This window comes from Oncorhynchus mykiss, chromosome 5, assembly GCF_013265735.2.
Source record: "Oncorhynchus mykiss isolate Arlee chromosome 5, USDA_OmykA_1.1, whole genome shotgun sequence".
Taxonomy (NCBI): Eukaryota; Metazoa; Chordata; class Actinopteri; order Salmoniformes; family Salmonidae; genus Oncorhynchus; species Oncorhynchus mykiss.
In genome coordinates, this window is record NC_048569.1 from 78907114 (window position 1) to 78931040 (window position 23927).

Sequence of the window (23927 nt, forward strand, 5' to 3'; positions counted from 1 at the left end):
ACATATGGGTATTTCATGTAAAATACTACTGCATCATTCCTGTAGAATATAGGTCCCTTATAGGAAGCCTCATGTCCTCTGTGCTTTGGTCTTTCTCAATGTTGCCAAAATATCTGTCTGCTGGATGGGCTTGTTGTCAAAACGTTGCTTGTTTTGATATACAGTACACTGTACATGTATGACACGTGGGCTTGGTTATTTCTGTTTTTGTTTAGGCAAAACAGGTGTGTGTGCGGATGGGTGAGTTTGAATTCATGTATATGTCTGAACACACATATCAGTATGTGTATGTGTCCCAAATGGCACCCTGTTCCCTACATAGTGCACTACTTTTGACCAAAGCCCATAAGGCTCTGGTCAAAAGTAGTGCACTGTGTAGGGAGTAGAGTGCCATTTGAGACACAGACGTTGTATCCCATTCTATCCGTCTGAGTGGACTCTGAGCCTTGACAGTCTGTCCTCTCTCTTCAGGAGCTCTCCAGATAGAGAACAGTGAAGAGTCCGACCAGGGCAAGTACGAGTGTGTGGCGGTCAACAGCGCCGGGACCCGCTACTCGGCTCCGGCTAATCTCTACGTGAGAGGTAAGTACCCTGCCTGGGTGAGCAGGTTTCTGCTAACAGTGGGCATCATCCACCCATCCAACCACCTATGTCTGTTCTATTCTATCACTTCCCACAGTGCTCGCTGGTCAAGTGGTAAAGGCTAGTGTAAGCTAACCCACTCCACAGCTACACAACAGTTGAGTGGGGTTAGTTTACACTCAGGGCCGGATTACCAAACGGGCATGCAGGGCTAGGGTCGGGGGCCCCCCAGATAGCATATGATAGCACAATGTGAAGAATCGCAGTATAAAACGTCCCGTTTCTCTTTCATGGCAAAATGTGTTGAAATGCAGGAGGTTAGCTGGTCCTGCTTACACTAACTGGTAACTTACCCATTATTCTCCACAGCGAGTCCCGTTTAGCTATACAAATTCTCCACATGGATATATTCAAATCACTACCTGACTAGAAACTGTCAAGTCAACCAACTACTTCTTCACTTGAATAATAGAGCATCTAACCAGTCAACTGGTCTGTTAACCAGTCAACTAGTCACTAAACCAGTCAACCAACCAGTGAACCAGCCAACCATTCAGTGAAAGTCTCAGGCTAAACTGTTGATGCCTGTTGTGTCTGTTCTTGTTCTGTAAATGTTTTGTCTGTTCTCTGTGGGGGGTATTTTTTATTTCTTTTTTCATTTTATTCTCTCCTGGAAGATTGCATACTTTTAATAACTGTCTCCTGTTATTAGGGTATTTGAACCCATTCACCTCACAGGAGTTGAAACAGGATGTTTTGACTCTTAAGAGGTGAATGGGAGGTCAGGTGTGGTTTCACCACATTGTCTTGGGTTGCATCCTAAATGCCACCATATTCCCTATAAAGTGGATTACTTTTGACTAGTGGTCATAGGGCTCTGGTCAAAGGCAGTGCTCTATATAGGTATAGGGTGCCATTTGGGACGCAAGCTTGGTGAAGTGGAGGGAGTTATTATAGGCTGGTGGTACATGTGCAGTCTTGAAGGAATACAAACAAGGTCAATAGACACCTGGATGGTTACTGTTATCATAAGAGGAGGAAATTCCCAGATCAACAAGATATTAATTCTATGGTTGCCTCTCAAATGGCACCCTATTCCCTAAATTGTGCACTGCCAGTCTGTGTTCTCCTAGTACAAAGTGAACAGGGCTGATCAAATCAAACTGAACCTCCATGGTATTTTAGAGAGGACGTTTTGGCTGCAAATAATTCAATTAGCCGCTATTCCACCATCCAATATCAGCTTCTCAAAGGCAACTCCCATGCTTCAACTCTAGTTGATTCCATATGACCTCACTTTTACATGTTTTGGACACTCCTATAGGCTTTCAACAGTGCTCATTGCGAACACATTGAAAAGGTTCCTTAAGGACAAATAATTAAGTTATTCACACCTGATGTTACTGAGACCATTCTGATATATCAATATTGGTTGTAGATTACCATTTATCCATTTCCATACCATAAATATTTCTTCATATTTCTTAATTAGTGTCTTAATCAAGTCTTAATTCATGGCATCACATAAATTACTTTGTTCTTCAAATTAAATGTTAACTATCTTCCAGTAGGATAATATGTTTTCCTTGCAGAGTTATAATTCTTAAGGCAATGTTATAATGTTCCCTCCATCTAATACTTCAGATAACTTCACTACCAAAAACGTGTAATTATTCAGGTTCTGACACATCTATACCACAGCATAAAAGCAGCAGTCCTACCCTGCATTGCAGCAGATGCCTTCTGGGTAAATTGTCCCCTGATTGACCTCCAACATACAGACAGGAAACATCCTATGGATGTGGAAACCTGACATGCATCCCATTCGCTTGAATGTTTGCTGCATTGTGGAACAGTTTGTAATGAACGACACATTTCCACAAAACATCCTTGTAAGTTCTTGAACAGACTTTGAGGTACGTTTTCTCCCGTTTGGTGGGTGTGGTGAGGTGTGGCTTGAAGCAATGTGTTTACGTGTTTGAAGGGCAGTGGCCATGCTGACAGCATTCCCCAACCCACAACCCAATCACTCCCCGTTTTTCAACTGGTCATTCAGTACCGTTTCCATACAATCGAGTGTTCCAGAACGTGAAATCGTACTGTACACAGCCCTGAAAACCTCCTCATTCAGCCCGGCTCGTTAATTCCCCGAGATTATGCAGGTTGACATTTATTTTCATGAGTCTTGTCCTGGAGGCAGAACTGATCGACTTCCCCTTAAATAGGCCCGCTGCAAAGTCAGAATTGTATTTATTGTAAAAATTCATAAAAAATGTTATTTTTGGTCTTAATTTAAGGTTACAGTTAAGCATTAGGGTTCATTAGGGTTAGCTATGTGGTTAAGGTTAAGGTTATGTATAAAATTGTATGACTTTGTGGCTGTGCTAACTAGTGACCACTCTGCAGAGCTGCCTTCAGAACAAGATTCATGACGACAAACGCTAACCTGCCCAGATTACATACATGACCCATTCAGTGATAAGGAAGTGATAAGAAAACTCATATAAAATACATATAGAGGAGATTATATCCTGCTGCGCTCCCCTTTTGATCTGGGTTACGTCCCAAATAGCACCATATCCCCTACACTCTATTCCCTCTATAGTGCACTACTTTTGACCAGAGGGTTTCATTAGGGACGCATACCTTGGACCACATGGCAGAGGGAGTGCAGATGCAGGGAATACAGATTTAGCATTGGTCCGTTTGATGAATGGCATTTAATATATGTATGAGTGGTCTGTAATCAGCCTGCACATGCCCTGTGACTGAGTAAGAGGTTGTGTAATTGGTTGCTTGTGTGTGTGTGCGTGTGCGCACATGCACATGTTACAATCCTGCAGTATGTGCATGTGTATGTGTGCGTGCAATGTGTGTGTGAGAGCAGATTACATCTCACCCTGGAGAGAGAAATTGCCTTTGAGAACGCAAATAGTATTTTTAAGTGTTCCTTACACTGTGAAAAAATTCTGCATATTCTATAGGAGTATTTTTCACTGAAATCCCTCAGTCCATTATGCGTTGCCATGGAGTTTTACTTTATTGTTGAATAATTTGAGAAAAATAAACTTTATACGCTGTGCTGAAATATCATTCTACTAAACCTACAACTGAAGTCATTAAGGTCAAGACTACTAGGCTTTTTCCTGTGTGTTGTTTTCTTACTCGTTTCTGTATCTGTACAATGTGTTCCTGTCTGAACGGGTCTAACTTCTGTCTCTCCAGGTGTGTGCTCTACTTTACCAGGGTTGTCATTTCCTTTGCACATTCTGATGCCTGAAATAGTGTGTGTGTGTGTGTGTGTGTGTGTGTGTGTGTGTGTGTGTGTGTGTGTGTGTGTGTGTGAAGAGGGATGGTTTTCTTCTCTCTCTTCTAAATCTGTACTACTTCCTTTTATACTGTCTGTCTCTCTCAGCTTTTTCTTTCTGATCACCGGTGTTCTTGTATCATATACACAGACTGTATATGGGAGCGTTCATTTCACAAATGCTTATCCTGCTATGAAAAAGAAGTCTACCATTGTCTGTGTGCTTTCTCATGTCTGTATGTGGTTTGCCTTCGTTTCACTCAAGGTTTCAAGTGCCTTGGGGTTTTCTGAGTTTCTCTGAAACGTGTTTGTGTGTGACATTTTTTGTGTTCTTTTTTTTCCTGTGTGTCTGTCTGTCTGTCTGTCCTTGTGCGCGTTGTGTGCGCGTTGTGTGTGTGCGTGTTGTGTATGTGTGTGTGTGTGTGTGTGTATGCAAGGTTAGAAACAGTCTTTAAAACAAAGGAACTACATCTATAAAGCATATCATCTTTAGATACACTATACAATACTCTGCTTACGTAGGAATACGATTGTGCACATATGACACAATGTACGGGACATTATTTATAGGATACATTGAAATCACTATACTGGTTCACCATCGTGACCCATTTGATAATGTCTGTCAGGAAACAAAGGTGTTAACAGGCCATTGCCTGTATATTGAGTGAATGATGCACAGAGCTGTATCTGTTGCCAGTGTATAGCTCTGTGGTCAGTGTATAGCTCTGTGGTCAGTGTATAGCTCTGTGGTCAGTGTATAGCTCTGTGGTCAGTGTTTAGCTCTGTGGTCAGTGTATAGCTCTGTGGTCAGTGTATAGCTCTGTGGTCAGTGTATAGCTCTGTGGTCAGTGTTTAGCTCTGTGGTCAGTGTATAGCTCTGTGGTCAGTGTATAGCTCTGTGGTCAGTGTATAGCTCTGTGGTCAGTGTTTAGCTCTGTGGTCAGTGTATAGCTCTGTGGTCAGTGTATAGCTCTGTGGTCAGTGTTTAGCTCTGTGGTCAGTGTATAGCTCTGTGGTCAGTGTATAGCTCTGTGGTCAGTGTATAGCTCTGTGGTCAGTGTATAGCTCTGTGGCCAGTGTTTAGCTCTGTGGTCAGTGTATAGCTCTGTGGTCAGTGTATAGCTCTGTGGTCAGTGTTTAGCTCTGTGGTCAGTGTATAGCTCTGTGGTCAGTGTTTAGCTCTGTGGTCAGTGTATAGCTCTGTGGTCAGTGTATAGCTCTGTGGTCAGTGTATAGCTCTGTGGTCAGTGTAAAGCTCTGGGTCAGTGTATACCTCTGTGGTCAGGCCATTTTGTGTGTGAGTCTCTGACTGAGTGTATGACTAGTTCAGAGTCAGTGACGTCAGTGATGTTTGTATTCACACCCAGCCTCTCTTTCTCTCCTTAGTGGCTCTGCTAAGAAGGAGTCAATGAGCAGAGTAAATGTGGCCTGACTTAGCTACCGGCAGGACACTGTCAGCTTTGTGTGCATAATGAAGTCCGCTTGTCAGCCAGGGAGACTTTGGTTGTGTCCCAAATGGCACCCTTATTCTCTTTATAGTGCACTACTTTTGACTCTGGTCAAAACTAGTGTGATTTCTAGGAACTAGTGTTCCATTTAGACTATGTAATTCCATCTTAATACATGATGGGAAGGGAGGGGCTTAGGGCATGAGAGTAGTCAGGAAAAGGGAGGAGTGTGTGTGTGTGTGTGTGTGTGTGTGTGTTTGGTTGTGTTGTGTTGGGTTTATATTAATGTATGTACTGTATGTGAGATGTTGCTGTGTGTGTTCTTTGGGTGTGTGTATCAATGCACTGGCTTTTGTCTCCATAGTGTTCTCTTCACTTTCTCTTTTATGGATAAGCGGAACTATTTGCCTGTTTTACTCTCTTTGTTTCTCCTTGTCTTCCTCTTCTTCCTCTTCTTCTTCCTCTTCCTCCTCTTTTTTATCTTCTTGTTTTTTCTTTTTCTCTTTTATGTTTATTCCCTCCATCATCATCGCACCCGCCATCCAAAAAACAATCCAAACCTCACCAAATCCTCTCAGATCAACGAGAAGGTTGGTTTTTTTTCACTCTTCACCTTCCTGCTTCTCCTCCGGTACCCCACAGTGCACCCAGGGTCAGCGGACTGGAGCCTGGCAGCACCCACAGCATCAGGCTGGGTGCCAAGGCCCGTCCCGGCCTGATGGGCCTCTCAGGATACTATCTGCCTTTACCAACCTGAACCTCCTATGTGCATCTCCTACCTTGTCCCTACCCCTCAACCATACCGCTGCTATGCTGCTTGCCTCCACCCTCAACCATCTACAATGTTATATGTCTTTGAATATGCCTGGCATGGATGGCTCTTCTCTGTTAGCTTCAGTCTGTTGAGTATGTACCTTGTCTGTGTTCTCAGGTGTTACTCACCTCACCTGGGGTGTGTCTATTCCATCCCACCATCCGTCCAACCATGGTTGTGTACAAATTGGCACCCTAGTCCCTATATAGTGCACTACTTTTGGCCAGAACCTCATGGGGCCTGAGCCCTCATATCTCTGCTGCCCACAGGCTCTCACTAATCTAGCTGAATGCACCGCTCACCTTCTGTTACCTCTCATCCACCTACATCAGCTGGTAGCATAGCTCTTCACCATACAATCTTAGAGAATACAGAGACATAAGGATCATACCTTGACTTTGCCCTATCTAAGATACCCACTCAATGCTGAATGAATAGGGGTTGGATGTGGATTTCTTTCTCATCTAGGGAGTAACAATAGGCTATCAGTAGAAAGCCTATATCCATTGTTTATGATATCTTGAAAATGAGGAGCGTGTGGGCTCTGAGTGATGGAACGGTCAGGTCTTGTATTATTTTGACACCAGCCGTGTGGTTTCTCATTGGCTAATGGTATTTATACTGGGGTCAGGGAACACATATAAGAATGTTGCATGAAGCTTAAGAGATCAGAACTATTTACATAAAAGTTCATATTTCAATATTTGCCTTTTTCCGAACCACTCTGGAACGCGTAACCTATTTAGGAGACCGTGTTGTGTAATTCTGGTTAACTGGGAAAAGCCTTCAGAGTTTTCAAGTGTTTAAACGGGCTAAATCAGCTTTGATTGTTTATTTTGGAATCAGTATTCAATTTGGGCTTCTAGATTTAGTTCACAGAACAGTGAGAGCAGAGAAAAACAGGGTGACGGAGAGACTAAGGCGGAGAGGAGGATCATTATTCTTTAAATATGTTTTTTTTTCTTTATTTGAAGGACCCAGTGTGTTTTGCCATATTTTTTTCTAGTCTGTCTTTTCAAGCTTAAAGCTGAGCTGAGGAGCTGTCTCTCTGTAGGGGAGGTAGATAAGAACCATCTCAGCCACCCGACCCTCCTGCCAACTCACACATCAGCTAGGCACTTTCCAAAATTGAGGTCCGTGCTAACAATTTACCTCCTAATAATCCCAGGCAGTCTAATGCCTTTTCTCTAATAAAGGACTATATTTTGGATAGATAACCAACTCATTCCTCTCCTTTGTATTATTCATAAATACTTACGAAGTTACTTTCATTGATAGAGAAGGAGCTGCAGGAGATGCTGTCATCTCTTTCTCTGCCTCCTCTCATTGCCAATATATTCTTTTCCCAGTTCAGTTAGCTAGGAATCTCAACTCTCCATTCTATCTGCTCCAAACAGATGACAGAAGTAGCTTTCTGGATGCTTGTAGCTTTGTCAGAAGACAATTGGTCAGAATAGAGAAATATTCAGTCCATGTAATGTATGATATACAAGATGTTGTACTGTATACCAGTACACATTCATGTTTGCATTGTGTGTTACACATCTAATTGACCATTATGCTTGCATAATGCATTCCCATGTCAAAGTGCATTCCCATGTCAATGTTTCTGTCCGAGTTTCCAAAGCCATAACCCATAGTATTGAAGAGACTGTTTGGTGAGAAATGTTTGTTCTCTCTTCTATGTAAGATGTTGGTAGACCAATGCTCCTAGATCCTAGCACAGAGTATAAAGAATGGACTAGAACCTCTTGACTTGGAGCTCATCTTGTAACCAGATGACTTTTTAATGTTGTTTGTTTTGTTTACTTGTTGTACAGCAGGTCAGTAGAATCCCATTTTAGTCAATACAGTGTGGTCTTGGCAGTACCTCCGCAGGCAGGCAAACTGAAGTCGAATAGTTTTACTGGCATCGATTAGACAAGGACTTTGAGTTGGTCTGTAAATTACAACAGGGATAGTTGTGTTATTGTTTATTATAGGACCATTTTGTGTGATCACTCAAGCATGGCATCATGATCGTTGCTGCTATGTAGCTAGCTAGTAATGTGCTTGATGCTTTGTTTGCCTTGTGCCTGGGCTGCTGCATGCCTTGCTTGACAATATCTGTGTGCCAAAAATGTGTGTACAACAACGATTGTGCTTCCACCCCCCCACACCCTCCACCCCCTACCGCCCTCAGCTCCAAATCCTTACCTTTTCTTTATCAGGACTCTGCTTCCAATCCCAAATCCTTCCTTCCCTCCTCCCTTCTCTCCCCCTCTCTCTCTGTGGCATGCCAATGAAGATAAGAGTGTGTCTGCATTATAACTGCCAGCTTCTCATGTTGCTACTGCTGATACTACTTCCTCTGATACTAAAACTGCTTCCTGTGAAACCAGTGACTAAACCCCATGGCGTTCTCCTGCTCCCTTCTACTGCATGGAGGATGACATTAGTTATTTTCCTCCAACACTTTCTGGTGACCTTTATCCTTTGACCTGTACCACCGCCTCCATAGCCAATAATAATCGAGATAACCCCTTGTTATAACCTTTCTGAGTCACTCACTCGGTCAGCAAATCAACACTAACCATTTTGTGACCATTTTCCATATCCATGGGTAACCTCCAACCTCCTCATCCTTCTAATAATGTACACAGTGACTAATGTTGGCTTGCTCTAATTCCTCCTTCTATGCCCTGCGCTGCCCAGCATGTCACTTTGACACCTTGCAGACTCCAATCTAACACATTGGTGCATTTCCTCTGAAAAGCTCTGAGTCACTCGACCATTGGCCTCAAATTGATTACAGAGGAATAGATGTATACATCTCAAAATCTCAGTGTTTTCGTGACTTGAATAAATCACACTCAGACTTTATTTAAGGTTTGGTGCATACATAGATTGTGCACATGGCACCCATCTATGCATGCACTCACACATACAGTGCATTCGGAAAGTATTCAGACCCCTTGACTCTTTCCACATTTTGATACGTTACAGCCTTATTCTAAAATTGATTCAATGTTTTTTTTCCCTCATCAATCTATTCACAATACCCCATAATGACAAAACAAAAACATTTTATTCTACATTTTTGCTTATGTATGTAAAAAAAATTCAAACTGATATCACATGTACAGAAATATTCAGACCCTTTGCTCAGTACTTTGTTGAAGCACCTTTGGCAACGATTACAGCCTCGAATCTTCTTGGGTATGACACTACATGCTTGGCACACCTGTATTTGGGGAGTTTCTCCCATTCTTCTCTGCAGAACATCTCAAGCTCTGTCAGGTTGGATGGGGAGCGTTGCTGCACAGCTATTTTCAGGTCTCTCTAAAGATGTTAGATCGGGTTCAAGTCGGGGCTCTGGCTGGGCCACTCAAAGACATTCAGAGACTTGTCTCGAAGTCACTCCTGCTTTGTCTTGGCTGTGTGCTTAGGGTCGTTGTCCTGTTGGATGGTGAACCTTTGCCCCAGTCTGAGGTCCTGAGCGCTCTGGAGTAGGTTTTCATCAAGGATTTCTATTTACTTTGCTCCATTCATCTTTCCCTCGATCCTGACTAGTCTCCAAGTCCCTGCCACTGAAAAACATCCCCACAGCATGAAGCTGCCACCACAATGCTTCTCCATAGGGAAGGTGCCAGGTTTCCTCCAGATGTGATGCTTGGCATTCAGGCCAAATAGTTCAACCTTGGTTTCATCAGACCAGAGAATCTTGTTTCTCATGGTCTGAGAGCCCTTTAGGTGCCTTTTGGCAAACTCCAAGCAGACTGTCATATGCCTTTTACTGAGGAGTGGCTTCCAACTGGCCACTCCTCCGGCCACTCCTACCATAAAGGCCTGATTGGTGGAGTGCTGCAGAGGAGGTTGCCTTTCTGGAAGGTTATCGCATCTCCAGAGAGGAACCCTGGAGCTCTGTCAGAGTGACCATCAGGTTCTTGGTCACCTCCCTGACCAAGGCCCTTCTCCCCCGATTGCTCAGTTTGGCGGTTCCAAACTTCTTTAATTTAAGAATGATGGAGGTCACTGTGTTCTTGGGGACCTTCAATGCTGCTGAAATATTTTGGTACCCTTCCCCAGATCTGTTCCTTGACACAATCCTGTCTCGGAGCTCTATGGACAATTACTTCGACCTCATGGCTTGATTTTTACTCTGACATGCACTGTCAACTGTGGGACCTTATATAGACAGGTGTTTGCCTTTCCAAATCACACCCAATCAATTTAATTTACCACAGGTGGACTCCAATTAAGTTGCAGAAACATGATGACAGGATGATCAATGGAAACAGGATGCACCTGAGCTCAATTTCTAGTCTCATAGCAAAGTGTCTGAATACGAATTTACGTTTGTTATTTTTTTATACATTTGAAAAATTTCTAATAACCAGTTATGGCTTTGTCATTATGTTTTTTTTGTGTAGATTGATGAGGAAAAAAATGGATTTAATCAATTTTAGAATAAGGCTGTAACGTAACAAAATGTGGAAAAGGTCAAGGGGTCTGAATACTTTCTGAATGCACTGTATTCATACACAATCTAAGCCTCGGCTTAGGTAAGGTAAGGTGAATACAGTAGAAGACATAGGCTTAATGAAAAAGGGATTTTGTTATGTTGTGTTAGTGTAGCAGCAGGTGCTTTAGCTACCCTTAATACATCACAGTTGGTAGTTATCTTCATGGGGGGGGGGGTAGAGATGGAGGAAGAGAGAGAGTGAAAAAGGAATAGCTACCTCACCTCACACCCCATGCAGCATTCAAGTCACATAAAACTGAGCTGTTTGTATTAGAGGAAAAAAACGACCATTTTGGTCCCCTGCCTGTTTTTAAACCCGGTTTGGGGAGATGTATCTGCTGGCCAGCCAGGGCTGGTGGGCCCTAGAATAAGTACTATATTACTACTCTGCCTGCATCATTTTACTGTGGTAAGGAAATAAGCAAGTCATTTCTTTGTCATGATGATAAACACCGTTTTTAAGAGAGTTGTGATGTGAATAATATTGCCTCTATTTTATCTTCAAACACAAAACAGAGGTCTGCTACAGAGTTCTCCTCCCGCTTCCCAAATTAAATTCTGGCTACATCGCAAAAGGCACCCTATTCCCTACATAGTGCACTACTTTTGAACAGAACCCATTGGGCTCAGGTTAAAAGTAGTGTACTATATAAGGGATAGGGTGCCATTTGGTTGGGTGTTTTGCTGCAACCTTGGATCTTTCCTGTTCAAAGAGAGATGAAAATGGGAACGTTAGTTATTTATAGATCTCATTCTCAGACAGTATCATACTGCTGCTTACTGATGATCAAGAGTCTCAGCGCTGTCTGAAAGGGGATAGTTTTGCGGGTGACTTAATGCGAGTTCCTGCAGATCTGTGTGTGTTGGGAGATCAATTGAGAATTGAAACGTCAAGGCCTGGTTTTGGCTGCTTGCTGTGCTTCACCTGCAGGATGATTTACAACCTCCGCTCTGTGAGGTTATAGCAACAGAAATACAGTCGTAAATATGAAATTGGCAGTAGTGGCACCCTGATACATCTAAAAGTTTTGCAACGCGACTTTTAAAAAGTTTCCTCTTTCTGAGATTTTGACCTGAGATCACTCTAAAACGTTAAACGCCTAGAGCCAGCCCTCTCCCCTCGTCTCACTACCTCTCTATCTATTTTTTTTTATCTCTCTCTCTCCTCTCCTCCTCACCTTCTTCCACCCTCTGTCGTTCCCTCTGTCCGCCTCGTCACGTTCTCAGGCAAGGCCAGTCTCCGTGGGAATCCGTGTTAATGTCAACCATCTGTATCACAGACCCTTATGGTTCCCTCCCGTCCTTCTTTTCTCCTCCCATCCGGTCCCAGCTGATAGACAATGCAGCGCTTGTATTTACAGAGAGGACGGCCTCCAACACCACCAATATGTTCTCTCTCAAGATCTCCTCTCTTGTCTCACTTATTGAATGACTGACTGAGCTCATGCAAATACTGAACTTTAATTTCTCTAAGTTATTATTCACTTGGTTGTAACTAATTAACTTAAATAGTGTACGTGATTGAGCCAAAGAAAGACATTATGTGCATAGAATCCTCTTTCAGTTTCTTTGTTCAAAGAAGTAGCGCTCCCAAATTATTCAACACTAGCTATACCCTGCTGTGTTTCATTTAAGTTGTCAGCCAGTGCAAAGTGAAAACGTTATTCAGTGTGAAAGCCTAAGGATCTGTCCCAAATGGCACCCTATTCCTTATGTAGTGCACACATTTTGAACAGGGCTCTGATCAAAAGTGGTGTACTAAATAGCGAACAGGGTGCCATTTGGGATGCAGGTCAGATCTGTCATAAACCTCTACATCTCTCCCTGTTTATCTGACACAGCATGTAGTTCTCCCCTTCTACCCGGTGAAAAGACCGTAAGCCACCATCTAAACCCCTCACAGCCGGAATATTCACAATTTGCGCTTAAATGATACTTTGTAAGTCACATTTCGTGACCATTCTTAGCCTTCCCTTTCAAGGGGTGTGTGAGCACTTTATCTGCTATGCCATTGAGCTATGTATGTTTAATGCATACAGAGTAGCATTGCAGCATTAAGTCAGATGTAATGAGCTGTACTTCCCAGCACTTAACGGGATTTCTAACGCTGTATGGGAGATAACAATGGAGAAGCCTGTTCTATTCACTCGCACTTAGAGACAGAACGAGTGGTAGTTAGCTAGGTAACTCTGAATATGGCAGGGAAGCGTTAGACTAGCAGCAGCAGTATCTATCTCCAGATGCGTCTTAACCCACATATCAAAGCAGGAAATCCAAATGCACTCGTGAGAAATCCAGCTTTAGCCCTTGGCCTTTTTTCCCCAAATATAACATGAAAGGGGAGGAAAGACCTGTTTCACAGTTGCGTAATAGATATATGTAGTACATGATTTGGCTGAAGTTTCCGCCCCTAACTAACTATAGCAGGGTTGCCTTATGCCTCTATTGTCCCAGAGAACAGCATACAGCGACAGCCAGGCCTGACTATCAAGGTATCAGGCTATCCCAGCCGCCCATGCATTGTCCCCCATCAAACCTCCAGTTCCTTGCCCACTCACCCTCCTCTGCTCTCCACCTGCAGTGCGCCGCGTGCCACCCCGGTTCTCCATCCCGCCCACCAACCATGAGGTGATGCCGGGTGGCAGCGTGAACCTGACGTGTGTGGCAGTGGGAGCGCCCATGCCCTACGTCAAGTGGATGATGGGAGTAGAAGAGCTGACCAAGGAGGAAGAGATGCCCATTGGGAGGAACGTGTTGGAGGTCACCAACATCCTCCAGTCTGCCAACTACAGCTGTGTAGCGATATCGTCACTCGGCATGATCGAGACCACCGCGCAGATCACTGTCAAAGGTGAGAGGGTTGGGAAAAGTGTGAGAGAGGTTGTTTGGGATTTTGACTGTTTGTTGTGCCTGGGATGCAGTGAGTTAGCTAAGTTGGATATCTAGAAAAGTAGCCCTCATTTAAGATCAATATGTCAACATCCAAAATTAACAGATGGATCTAGATCCAGATCAACATCCATCTGAGATATTTTAAAGTGAAGACGAATATAAGATAGACATTTTAGGTACAGTATGTATCTCTATGTCTTAGACTGCACTATCAAATCTTAGTAAGCTATAGCTCAAATTGTATTTTAAGTTTTGCTACAGAAGTCTTTGTTTCTTGTCACCAGTCATCTGTCTGTACGTCTCAGAGAGAGTCTGGTAAAGGGGTCATATTTAAATGACTAATCCCTCAGACACCAGATGACAGTGCATGCATTAATATTCTCATCAATAATTCAACATGGCTGAGATTTTTCTTTCCGGAAAAACCAACGATGACAAACTACTGTGGCTAGCAAAGCATCTCGAGTTCACTTTCCCATTACAAAGTGATCGTGCTTTCAGGAAATAGGCCTACTCACTGTATCTATTATGTACATTTTTGAAATAAGGGGCTTAGCTATAGGCTAATGATTCCAAATATAATTGGTAATAAATGACTTTGTTAGTTACATGTGAAATGCTTGAAAACAAAATACGTGATCATATTATCTCTCATTTTCTCTGAGGTGAGTTGAGCAGCCATGAAATATGGAGAGAAAATTAAGTCAGTTCATTCTCCTAGGAATTGTTATGTGCACTCACTAAAACAACACATAATATCAGTGTGAGTATTTGTGATGCTTCAATACCTATTAGTCTAATCAATCGTTAATTCACTAGAGTTATTAGAGAGAATCTCAATTCGTTTTATGAAAGATGAGATTTGAACAGAGCGAAGTCCACTTCTTCACTGCTGACTTTGAGAATGAGTGGGGTCATATGGCAATACTAAACAAACACAATATGAATATCAAAAAGCAAATAATACGCTAAGGGAAATACATAAACACGTATCCAAAAACTCCCCAAATTAGCTCACAGTGTTGGTAGAGGCTCTCTCTCCTGTAGAGACTCCTACTTATGATAGGTATTCTGCATAAAAGGCCCTAACGTCATCTAACGTCATCTATCTTAACATCACTCAGCACTCAGAGTAATACTTTAGAGGTTTCACATTGTTCAAAAAAATAATAATAATGCCTTCGTCCAAAATGGCACCCTATTCCTTACACAGTGCACTACTTTGGATCAGAGCCCCATAGGCCCTGGTCAGAAAGTAGTGCATTATATAGGGAATAGGGTGCTATTTGAGATGGAGCCAGTAATTGCAGATGTGGAGAAAGGCGTCGGGAGTCAGGCGCTGCAGCTGTATGAGGTTGTTCTCTTGCTCTAATACCTCTCGGTTGCTAATGCCCATCTGACGTCTGCAAGGCGAGCTGTTCTCCCGGTTTTACACTCCAACGCCTCTTACTTTAGCAGATCCATTTGGACTCTGACAGTGGTACTATCATATACAACACAAAAGTGATTTAGCAACCATTTTCAGCCAAAATTGTATTACAATGATGCTCTTTCCATTTGCGATGGAAATAGGAAAACCTGGGAGAGCGTGTACATTACCATTACCGTGAGGATGTACATCTTGTGTTTCAAACTCAAACGCTATGCCAGTGTAGAACACAATAGTATTATATTATACTCTTATATGTTATGTAATTTGTCACTTTGCAATTCCATAGAATGTCAAATAATTGAAAAACACCACAAGAAATCCTAGCACAAACCCAGCCAGATAACTTCCATTCATTTCACTCCATTTTACATTGAGTCAGTCTGGTTGAGTCTACTTTCTATTTGGGTTATTTATATCAGACTAACACCAACTATTCTTCAGTATCTTTAGAGTCTTAATATTATAATTTTGTATTGATACTCCTTTACCTCACATTGAACACATTTTCTATTTTGCCAAAGGGAAGCCTCAAGCCCTGAGTTTTTTTTGGATCAATATATAAATAAAATGAAAATAGAAAATACACATTACTCTATTCATCTCGCTATTCAAGACTCTCAGGTTAATTGAAGGAGAAAGTTTTGCCCTAGATAGCAGAGAAGGAGAGAATAGGCTTTCTATTCAGAGCGAGCGAGAGAGTGAGAGTGTGTTCTGAATGGTTGGTGTTTTGCCTGTGAATAGGCAGAGTGGGTGTCACACTGGGTGAGAGACTTTGCTTTGAGAGATAATGAACATGGCTGGCTTGGCCCCTCCAGTGACAGGTGAGGGACTGAAAGAGACAGGCTTCTGAATAGTGATTGACTGATAGGATGTGAGTGCTGTCCTTCTCGCTCTTTTCACTCTTGTTGCTGCTCACAGCTCTGGGCCTGCATTAGTGAGATAGAGCACTTTCAACCTATTTAAGGCCTTTATATATAGTATTCTGTTAGCAGGACTGGACGAAGGATGGTAGAATAGAATGGAATAAAATAGAATAGAAAAGCAAGAGAATAGAGTAGAATACAATGCAATAGAATAGTATACTTTATTGTCCATTAAAACAGAAATGTATCATTTGCTGTTGTAATCTTCCATGAACTGTGTATTACTCTCCCTCCCCCTGGTCTGTCTGACAGCCTTGCCCAAGCCCCCCACCTCCCTGATCGTGACGGAGACCACAGCCACCAGCGTCACCCTGACCTGGGACTCTGGGAACCCTGAGCCCGTGTCCTACTACGTCATCCAGTACCGGGCCAAGGTCTCTGACAACAGCTTCCAGGAGGTACGGTCCAATGATTCCAGTGGATCAGTGGGTTAGAGTATGGGGCTAGCAACACCAAGGCTGTGGGTTCGATTACCACATGGTTGTGATTTCAATTCCCACATGGTTGTGGGTTCTATTCCTGCGTAGGCCACAAATGCTAAATATATGTGTCAGGATCAATGTTGACAGTTCTGTAAGTCACTTTGGATAAAAGTCTGCTGAATTATCATATGTCATATTATCATTCTATTTTAGGTGGATGGGGTAGCCACCACGCGCTACAGCATTGGAGGCCTCAGCCCCTACTCCGAGTACGAGTTCCGCGTCATGGCGCTGAACAACATCGGGCGTGGCCCTCCTAGCAGCCTCGTGGACACCAGGACCAGTGAGCAGGCTCCATCCTCTCCACCGCTAGCTGTACAGGCTCGCATGCTCAGCGCCTCCACCATGCTGGTCCAATGGGAGCCGCCTGAGGAGCCTAATGGACAGATCAGAGGGTAAGATATTATATTAATATATAATACCCCCTGACCATGCTCTAACCCACTGAGCAATATTATTGAAGCCTTCATAAACCCTTTATAAGTCCTATATGCTTCATAAAGCATGTACACATTTCATACACCTAGGTTATATAACATGTCTTTTTGTCTGATGCTTTGCCAAATATGTGTATATTTTTTGGTTCATTTTCTAAACCTTGATGATGATGGATTGATTTGCTAACCCTCTCCTCAGGTACCGGGTGTACTACAGCTCGGACCTCAGAGCCCCACTGAGTGGCTGGCAGAAACACAACACTGACGACAGCAGACTAACCACCATCTCAGGGCTGACCACTGATATCACCTACAGCCTCAGGGTGCTGGGGTTCACCTCTGTAGGGGACGGACCTCCCTCTGATGTACTGCAGGTCAAGACCCAGCAGGGAGGTGAGCGGACACTCTTAAGTAGTACACTACCTAGGTGGTGGCATGTAAGTCTCCCTAATAGAGGTTTCACTTTTCACTGAGTGAATATCACACATCCACAAGGACATTATCTACTGTGTCCTCAAAGTACAACGTAGATCATGTCTACTCCACAGTTTCCTCCTCTTCTGACACCTCTGAGAAGAAAAGTGATGAAGCGATGAAGTGCCCTAGAATAGTTTGTAGTGCAGACACGCTCATCGGAAATGGCTTCCTCTGTACTGTAGACTTACTCTAGATTTTAAAGGTATATTGTAGCCACTTGTGAAAGTGTTCTGTATATTTCTGATATTTGTGAAACCGCTGTGTCAGCTCCATAACAGAGTAAAAGCACAGCACCTGTGTCTCACAGCATGTCTACAGACTCTACAATAGTCTATATGATTCACTTTGTCCCAATTCTTTACCCGTCTGTCTAAAGTGTGCACTTCCCTTTGTGGGAAGAAAATAACTGGTGTAAGATATTCCGATGCTTTTAAATAGATGGGGAGGAGCGCATGCTTTAGGAGAATAAGGATGTAACCCCTATGTATTCTGAGAGCAGTGTTTCATCTCGCTTTTCTCTCTGCCTGTAGTACCAGCCCAGCCATCTAGTTTCAACGCCGAGGCAGAGTTGGACACCCGCATCATGCTGTCGTGGCTGTGGCCTGTCCAGGACCAGATCACCAAGTATGAACTGATGTATTGGGAGGCTAACTCTGGCAACAAGGTAAATGGCCGATAATATCCTAACTGATAACAATATTCATGGAGTAGACGCATTGCATTATCTGTCTCGAAGGACGACGGAAAATCATAGATGTTTCTGTTATCCTTTACTCTGTTTGTTGTCTATCAGGAGTTGCAAATGCAAGCTAGGATCCAATAAGTAATTCCTACTATGTGTATCTTTTTATGTGAACGTGGTACATATTCACTTTGGGGATTACAATATCTACTTTTCTCATTGTGCTTTTTGAATACTCTCTGGTGACAGGCATTAACATGAATAGAGTAGCTAGCTAGTGCACACAAGATTTGTTTTTGGCTCCTGGATTCCGAGACTTTTACTAACGTCTCTTCTGCCTATTTTCTCCCTCAGCTCCATGTGACCTTCCTTCCAGCGGGGTCCTATGCTGTGGAGGGTCTGAAGCCAGACACCCTCTACATGTTCTCCCTGGCTGCTCGTTCTGAAATGGGCCTGGGCGTCTTTACCCAACCCATCGAGGCCAGGACTGCCCAGTCCAGTAAGTACTGTACCCCAACTCCCTGACCCAAACTTACCGTTCTCTTTACTTGGAGCTGGACTTTGTGTTGGACAATAGGGGCTGTTTTTGGTCCACACCCCAATGCCTTTTCTTCTTCTGCGGAGTCCAGGTGGGAAAAAGGTAGGTCATAAAGGTAGGTCATAAAGGTAGGTCATAAAGGTAGGTCATAAAGGTAGGTCATAAAGGTAGGTCATAAAGGTAGGTCATAAAGGTAGGTCATAAAGGTAGGTCATATTTTGCGGTCAGTTGTTAGTTGAGTTATTGTGTTTTTCTTTATTTTGAAAGCATGCTAAAGTATGGGTCTTTGACTTCTACATAGCTTGTGAATTGAGGCCAGAGCAGTAAGAATCTGTGAAAATGTCCTCCTCTTTTGGCACTTACCAGATAAAGCACTGACTCTTTTACCCACTTACCACAGGAAGAAGACTGGTCATCTTTTAAAGCCTGCACCTCTAACCCACCTGATCTTAAAGGAACACTTTGAAAATAATGCGCTCAGTGGTTTGTGGACATTTCACGGAGATTCGCTTGTTTTTGTGAGAAGTTTTCGAAGAGCAGGAATTTCGCATTAGTATGTAAAGTGTATACACTTTTTTACCACTTTTACAGACTGAATTTAAAATGTATTAAATTGAACTTTTGTGTCACTGGCCTACACACAATACCCCATAATGTCAAAGTGGAATTATGTTTGTAGAAATGTTTACTAATTGATAAAAAATGAAAAGCTCAAAAGTCTTGAGTCAATAAGTATTCCCCTTTGTTATGGCAAATAAGTTAAGGAGTAAAAATGTGCTTAACAAGTCACATAATAAGTTGCATGAGCTCACTGTGTGCAATAATAGTGTTTAACATGATTTTTTAATGACAACCTCATATCTGTAACCCACACATGCAATTATATGTAAGGTCCCTCAGTCAAGCAGTGAATTTCAAACACAGATTCAACCACAAAGACCAGGGAGGTTTTCCAATGCCTCGCAAAAAAGGGCACCTCTTGGTAGATGGGTAAAAATTAATTTTGAAAAGCAGACATTGAATATTCCTTCGAGCATGGTGAATTTATTAATTACACTTTGGATTGTGTATCAAAACACCCAGTCAATACAAAGATACAGGTGTCCTTCCTAACTCAGTTGCCGGAGAGGAAGGAAACTGTGGTGAGGTAAAGAGTGACTTTAAAACAGTTATAGATTTTAATGGCTAGAAGAAAACTGAGGATGGATCAAAAACATTGTAGTTACTCCACAATACTAACCTAAATAGAGTGAAAAGAAGGAAGCCTGTACAGAATACAAATATTCCAAAACATGCATCCTGTTTGCAACAAGGCACTAAAGTAAAACTGCAAAAAATGTGGCTAAGAAATGTATTTTATTTTCTGAATCCAAAGCGTTATTTTTGGGGCAAATCAAACACAACACATCACTTAGTACCACTCTTCATATATTCAAGCATGATTGTGGCTGCATCATTGAGGAACACCTGGTTCAGTCTGCTTTCCAACAAACACTGGGAGACAAATTCACCTTTCAGCAGGCCAATAACCTGAAACACAAGGCCAAATATACACTGGAGTTGCTTATCAAGACGCCATTGAATGTTCATGAGTGGCCTAGTTACAGTTTTGACTTCAATTGGCTTGAATATCTATGGCAACTCTTGATAATGGCTGTCTACCAATGATCAACATCCAACTTGACAGAGCTTGAAGAATTTAAATAATAATTTACAAATATTGTACAATCCCAGTGTGCAAAGTTCTTAGAGGCTCAGAAAGACGCTGCCAAAGGTGATTCTAACATTTATTGACTCAGGGGTGTCAATACTTATGTAAATGAGATATTTCTGTATTTCATTTTCAATAAATGTGTTATTTTTGTTATTATGGGGTATTGTGTATGGGTGAGGGAAAAAATATGTGTAATCTATTTTGAATTCAGGCTGTAACACAACACAATGTGGAATACGTCAAGTGGTATGAATACTTTCTGCAGGCACTGTAAATGCCAGCAATGTGAGGAACATTCCTTGTCCCTATTTGTAGTCAGTCGATAACAAACCACAGCCCATCGGCCATTGCACATTTTGACAAATAGTATGATAAATCCAGTGCGTCACATTCCACTAAGTATATAGATACAAAACATGCTCATTTCCATTGTGATGCAGAACCCAGCAACCTAAAACAGACTGCTGCACAGAAGGCACGGTGGCATCATAAATGTCACCATCATTTGTTATTATAGTTTATAATGAAACATGGCACCGTACTGTACTATACGTTTATGTATGGCCTCGGCAACCACCAACACAATCACTGTCACCTAACCGACGCTAATAACGCTGAACAGCTCCCCCTTAATCGAGTTTTTAGCACATGACCAGACCCCTCCGCCACACCTCTGCTATTGTCGCTACCTCAGCCTCCTCTCTGCTCCCCTCACAGCACGGAGCATGGTCTCTCCAGGAGATCTAGAGGTTGGAAGCTGAAATATTTATGACAGGTTTGCCAAAGGAATCAGAGCTTATTCTTGGCCATTTGTTTTACTTGTCAGCTGTGAAAGCCTTCCTGTGTGGAAAGGGGAGAGCCATCTGTGTCCCAAATGACACCCTATTTAGTGCACTACTTCAATGGACCCTGGTCAAAATGAGTCTTCTAAACAGGGTGCAATTTAGGACAGACCCAAACACTATACAGGGCTTTGGTTCCCATAGGAACAGAGGTCCCTAAAATGAGGCCTCCCTCTCTCTCTCTCGCTCCCTCTCTCTGAAGTCAGTCTCTTATCTGCCTGCTCACTGACACACAGAGCCACTGAGTCGCCATTTCAAGAAAGGTGCTGCCACGGCAAAGAGTCCAGCAGGGCTGCTCTTTCACGCTTTCTGCTCTATTCCCCTTGCTTCTCCAAATCACTTTCACAATTCTATCACTATATCTGTCCTCAATATTCTCACTCCTCCATTCACCATGTCATATGATCTGTCTGGCCCTTTATCTGTTATTTGCATTCTTTTATAGCTATATATCTCTCTGCTTCTCTCTATCTTTTTGTGTTTCTTACAACTCCGTACCTGTTTGAAACATATCTGTTCAATTCTGTCTCCCACACATCGACTCTCTAACTCTCATCTACTCCCTCATGAATATACACATAAAGGTTCAGCTGAACAGCAGGGAATTACTCTGTTGCTTCCCAAATGGCACCCTGTTCCCTATATAGTGCACTTCTTTTGCCCAGGGCCCATATGGAATAGGGTGTCGTTTAAGACACATGCTCTGTTTTTTCTGTCTTTATCTGTATTTGAACTCTGTTAATCACTTGGGTGTCTGTATTCTAAAGGAAGGAATGGCCTGTCAAGGATGAGCCTTTTAACACCAACCAACCAAACATGACTTATATTGAAGGCATATTGTGTCCTGCTTCCTCACTGCTCTGGCTGCCAAATCACAAGCAGGCATGTTAAAGGTTCTTTTCTACACAGTGGTGCCTCAGTATCCCTCACCCACCCACTACCTTCCCCTTGTTCATACTGGGTTGTGATATTCTGGAACATGTATTTTGCTCATATTGTGTGTTGTTTATGCATTTAGTTGTTTTTCATTTTTATTGTGTCCTGTTTTGCATTTGAAGTATTTTATTTTTCTTCTGCACTGTGGAGAATTGTGAGAGACTATACAATAAAATAAACATCTTTAGTAGAAGCATAACCCCTATACACCTACTATAACTCATTTACAAACTGCACACCTACTATAACTCATTTAGAAACTACACACCTACTATAGCTAATTTAGAAACTACACACCTACTAAAACTCATTTAGAAACTACACACCTACAATAGCTAATTTAGAAACTACACACCTACTAAAACTCATTTAGAAACTGCACACCTACTATAACTCATTTAGAAACTGCACACCTACTAAAACTCATTTAGAAACTACACACCTACTATAGCTCATTTAGAAACTACACACCTACTATAGCTCATTTAGAAACTGCACACCTACTATAGCTCATTTAGAAACTACACACCTACTATAACTCATTTAGAAACTACACACCTACTAAAACTCATTTAGAAACTGCACACCCACTATAACTCATTTAGAAACTGCACACCTACTATAACTCATTTAGAAACTACACACCTACTAAAACTCATTTAGAAACTGCACACCTACTATAACTCATTTAGAAACTGCACACCTACTAAAACTCATTTAGAAACTGCACACCTACTATAGCTAATTTAGAAACTACACACCTACTAAAACTCATTTAGAAACTACACACCTACAATAGCTAATTTAGAAGCTACACACCTACTAAAACTCATTTAGAAACTGCACACCTACTATAACTCATTTAGAAACTGCACACCTACTAAAACTCATTTAGAAACTACACACCTACTATAGCTCATTTAGAAACTACACACCTACTATAGCTCATTTAGAAACTGCACACCTACTATAGCTCATTTAGAAACTACACACCTACTATAACTCATTTAGAAACTACACACCTACTAAAACTCATTTAGAAACTGCACACCCACTATAACTCATTTAGAAACTGCACACCTACTATAACTCATTTAGAAACTACACACCTACTAAAACTCATTTAGAAACTGCACACCTACTATAACTCATTTAGAAACTGCACACCTACTAAAACTCATTTAGAAACTGCACACCTACTATAACTCATTTAGAAACTACACACCTACTATAACTCATTTAGAAACTACACACCTACTAAAACTCATTTAGAAACTGCACACCTACTATAACTCATTTAGAAACTACACACCTACTATAGCTAATTTAGAAACTACACACCTACTAAAACTCATTTAGAAACTACACACCTACAATAGCTCATTTAGAAACTACACACCTACTAAAACTCATTTAGAAACTGCACACCTACTATAACTCATTTAGAAACTGCACACCTACTATAACTCATTTAGAAACTACACACCTACTATAACTCATTTAGAAACTACACACCTACTAAAACTAATTTAGAAACTGCACACCTACTAAAACTCATTTAGAAACTGCACACCTACTATAACTCATTTAGAAACTACACACCTACTATAACTCATTTAGAAACTACACACCTACTATAGCTCATTTAGAAACTGCACACCTACTATAGCTCATTTAGAAACTACACACCTACAATAGCTAATTTAGAAACAAATTTCAGACTGCCTTACACATGATTACTCTAAAACACATTGGTAAGGAGTTACAGACTACAGTATATGGAGCTCTTCCTCCCAGTCCAGAAGGCCTGTAGTTCATCCCAAATGGCACCCTATTCCCTATACAGTAGTGCACTGTCAAAAGTAGTGCGCTACAGAGGGAATAGGGTGGTATTCCCTCTCCCATCTCTCCTGC

The 23927-nt window shown here is 42.0% G+C and overlaps 1 protein-coding gene across 21 annotated transcripts in view; it reads left to right on the forward strand.

Moving 5' to 3' along the window:
• Positions 1-23927, forward strand: part of ptprfa (protein tyrosine phosphatase receptor type Fa) — a 399275-nt gene that overhangs the window by 264732 nt on the left and 110616 nt on the right. For 11 of the 21 annotated variants that reach the window (XM_036978461.1, XM_036978471.1, XM_036978475.1 and 8 more), the window contains 7 exons: positions 472-582; positions 13240-13509; positions 16158-16303; positions 16541-16782; positions 17024-17217; positions 17832-17965; positions 18338-18482. In XM_036978461.1, coding sequence (XP_036834356.1) covers positions 472-582; positions 13240-13509; positions 16158-16303; positions 16541-16782; positions 17024-17217; positions 17832-17965; positions 18338-18482 — 1242 coding nt within the window. Of the gene's footprint in view, positions 1-471; positions 583-5918; positions 5931-13239; positions 13510-16157; positions 16304-16540; positions 16783-17023; positions 17218-17831; positions 17966-18337; positions 18483-23927 lie in introns of all 21 variants that reach the window. The other 10 variants (XM_036978457.1, XM_036978456.1, XM_036978463.1 and 7 more) reach the window with 1 other exon arrangement.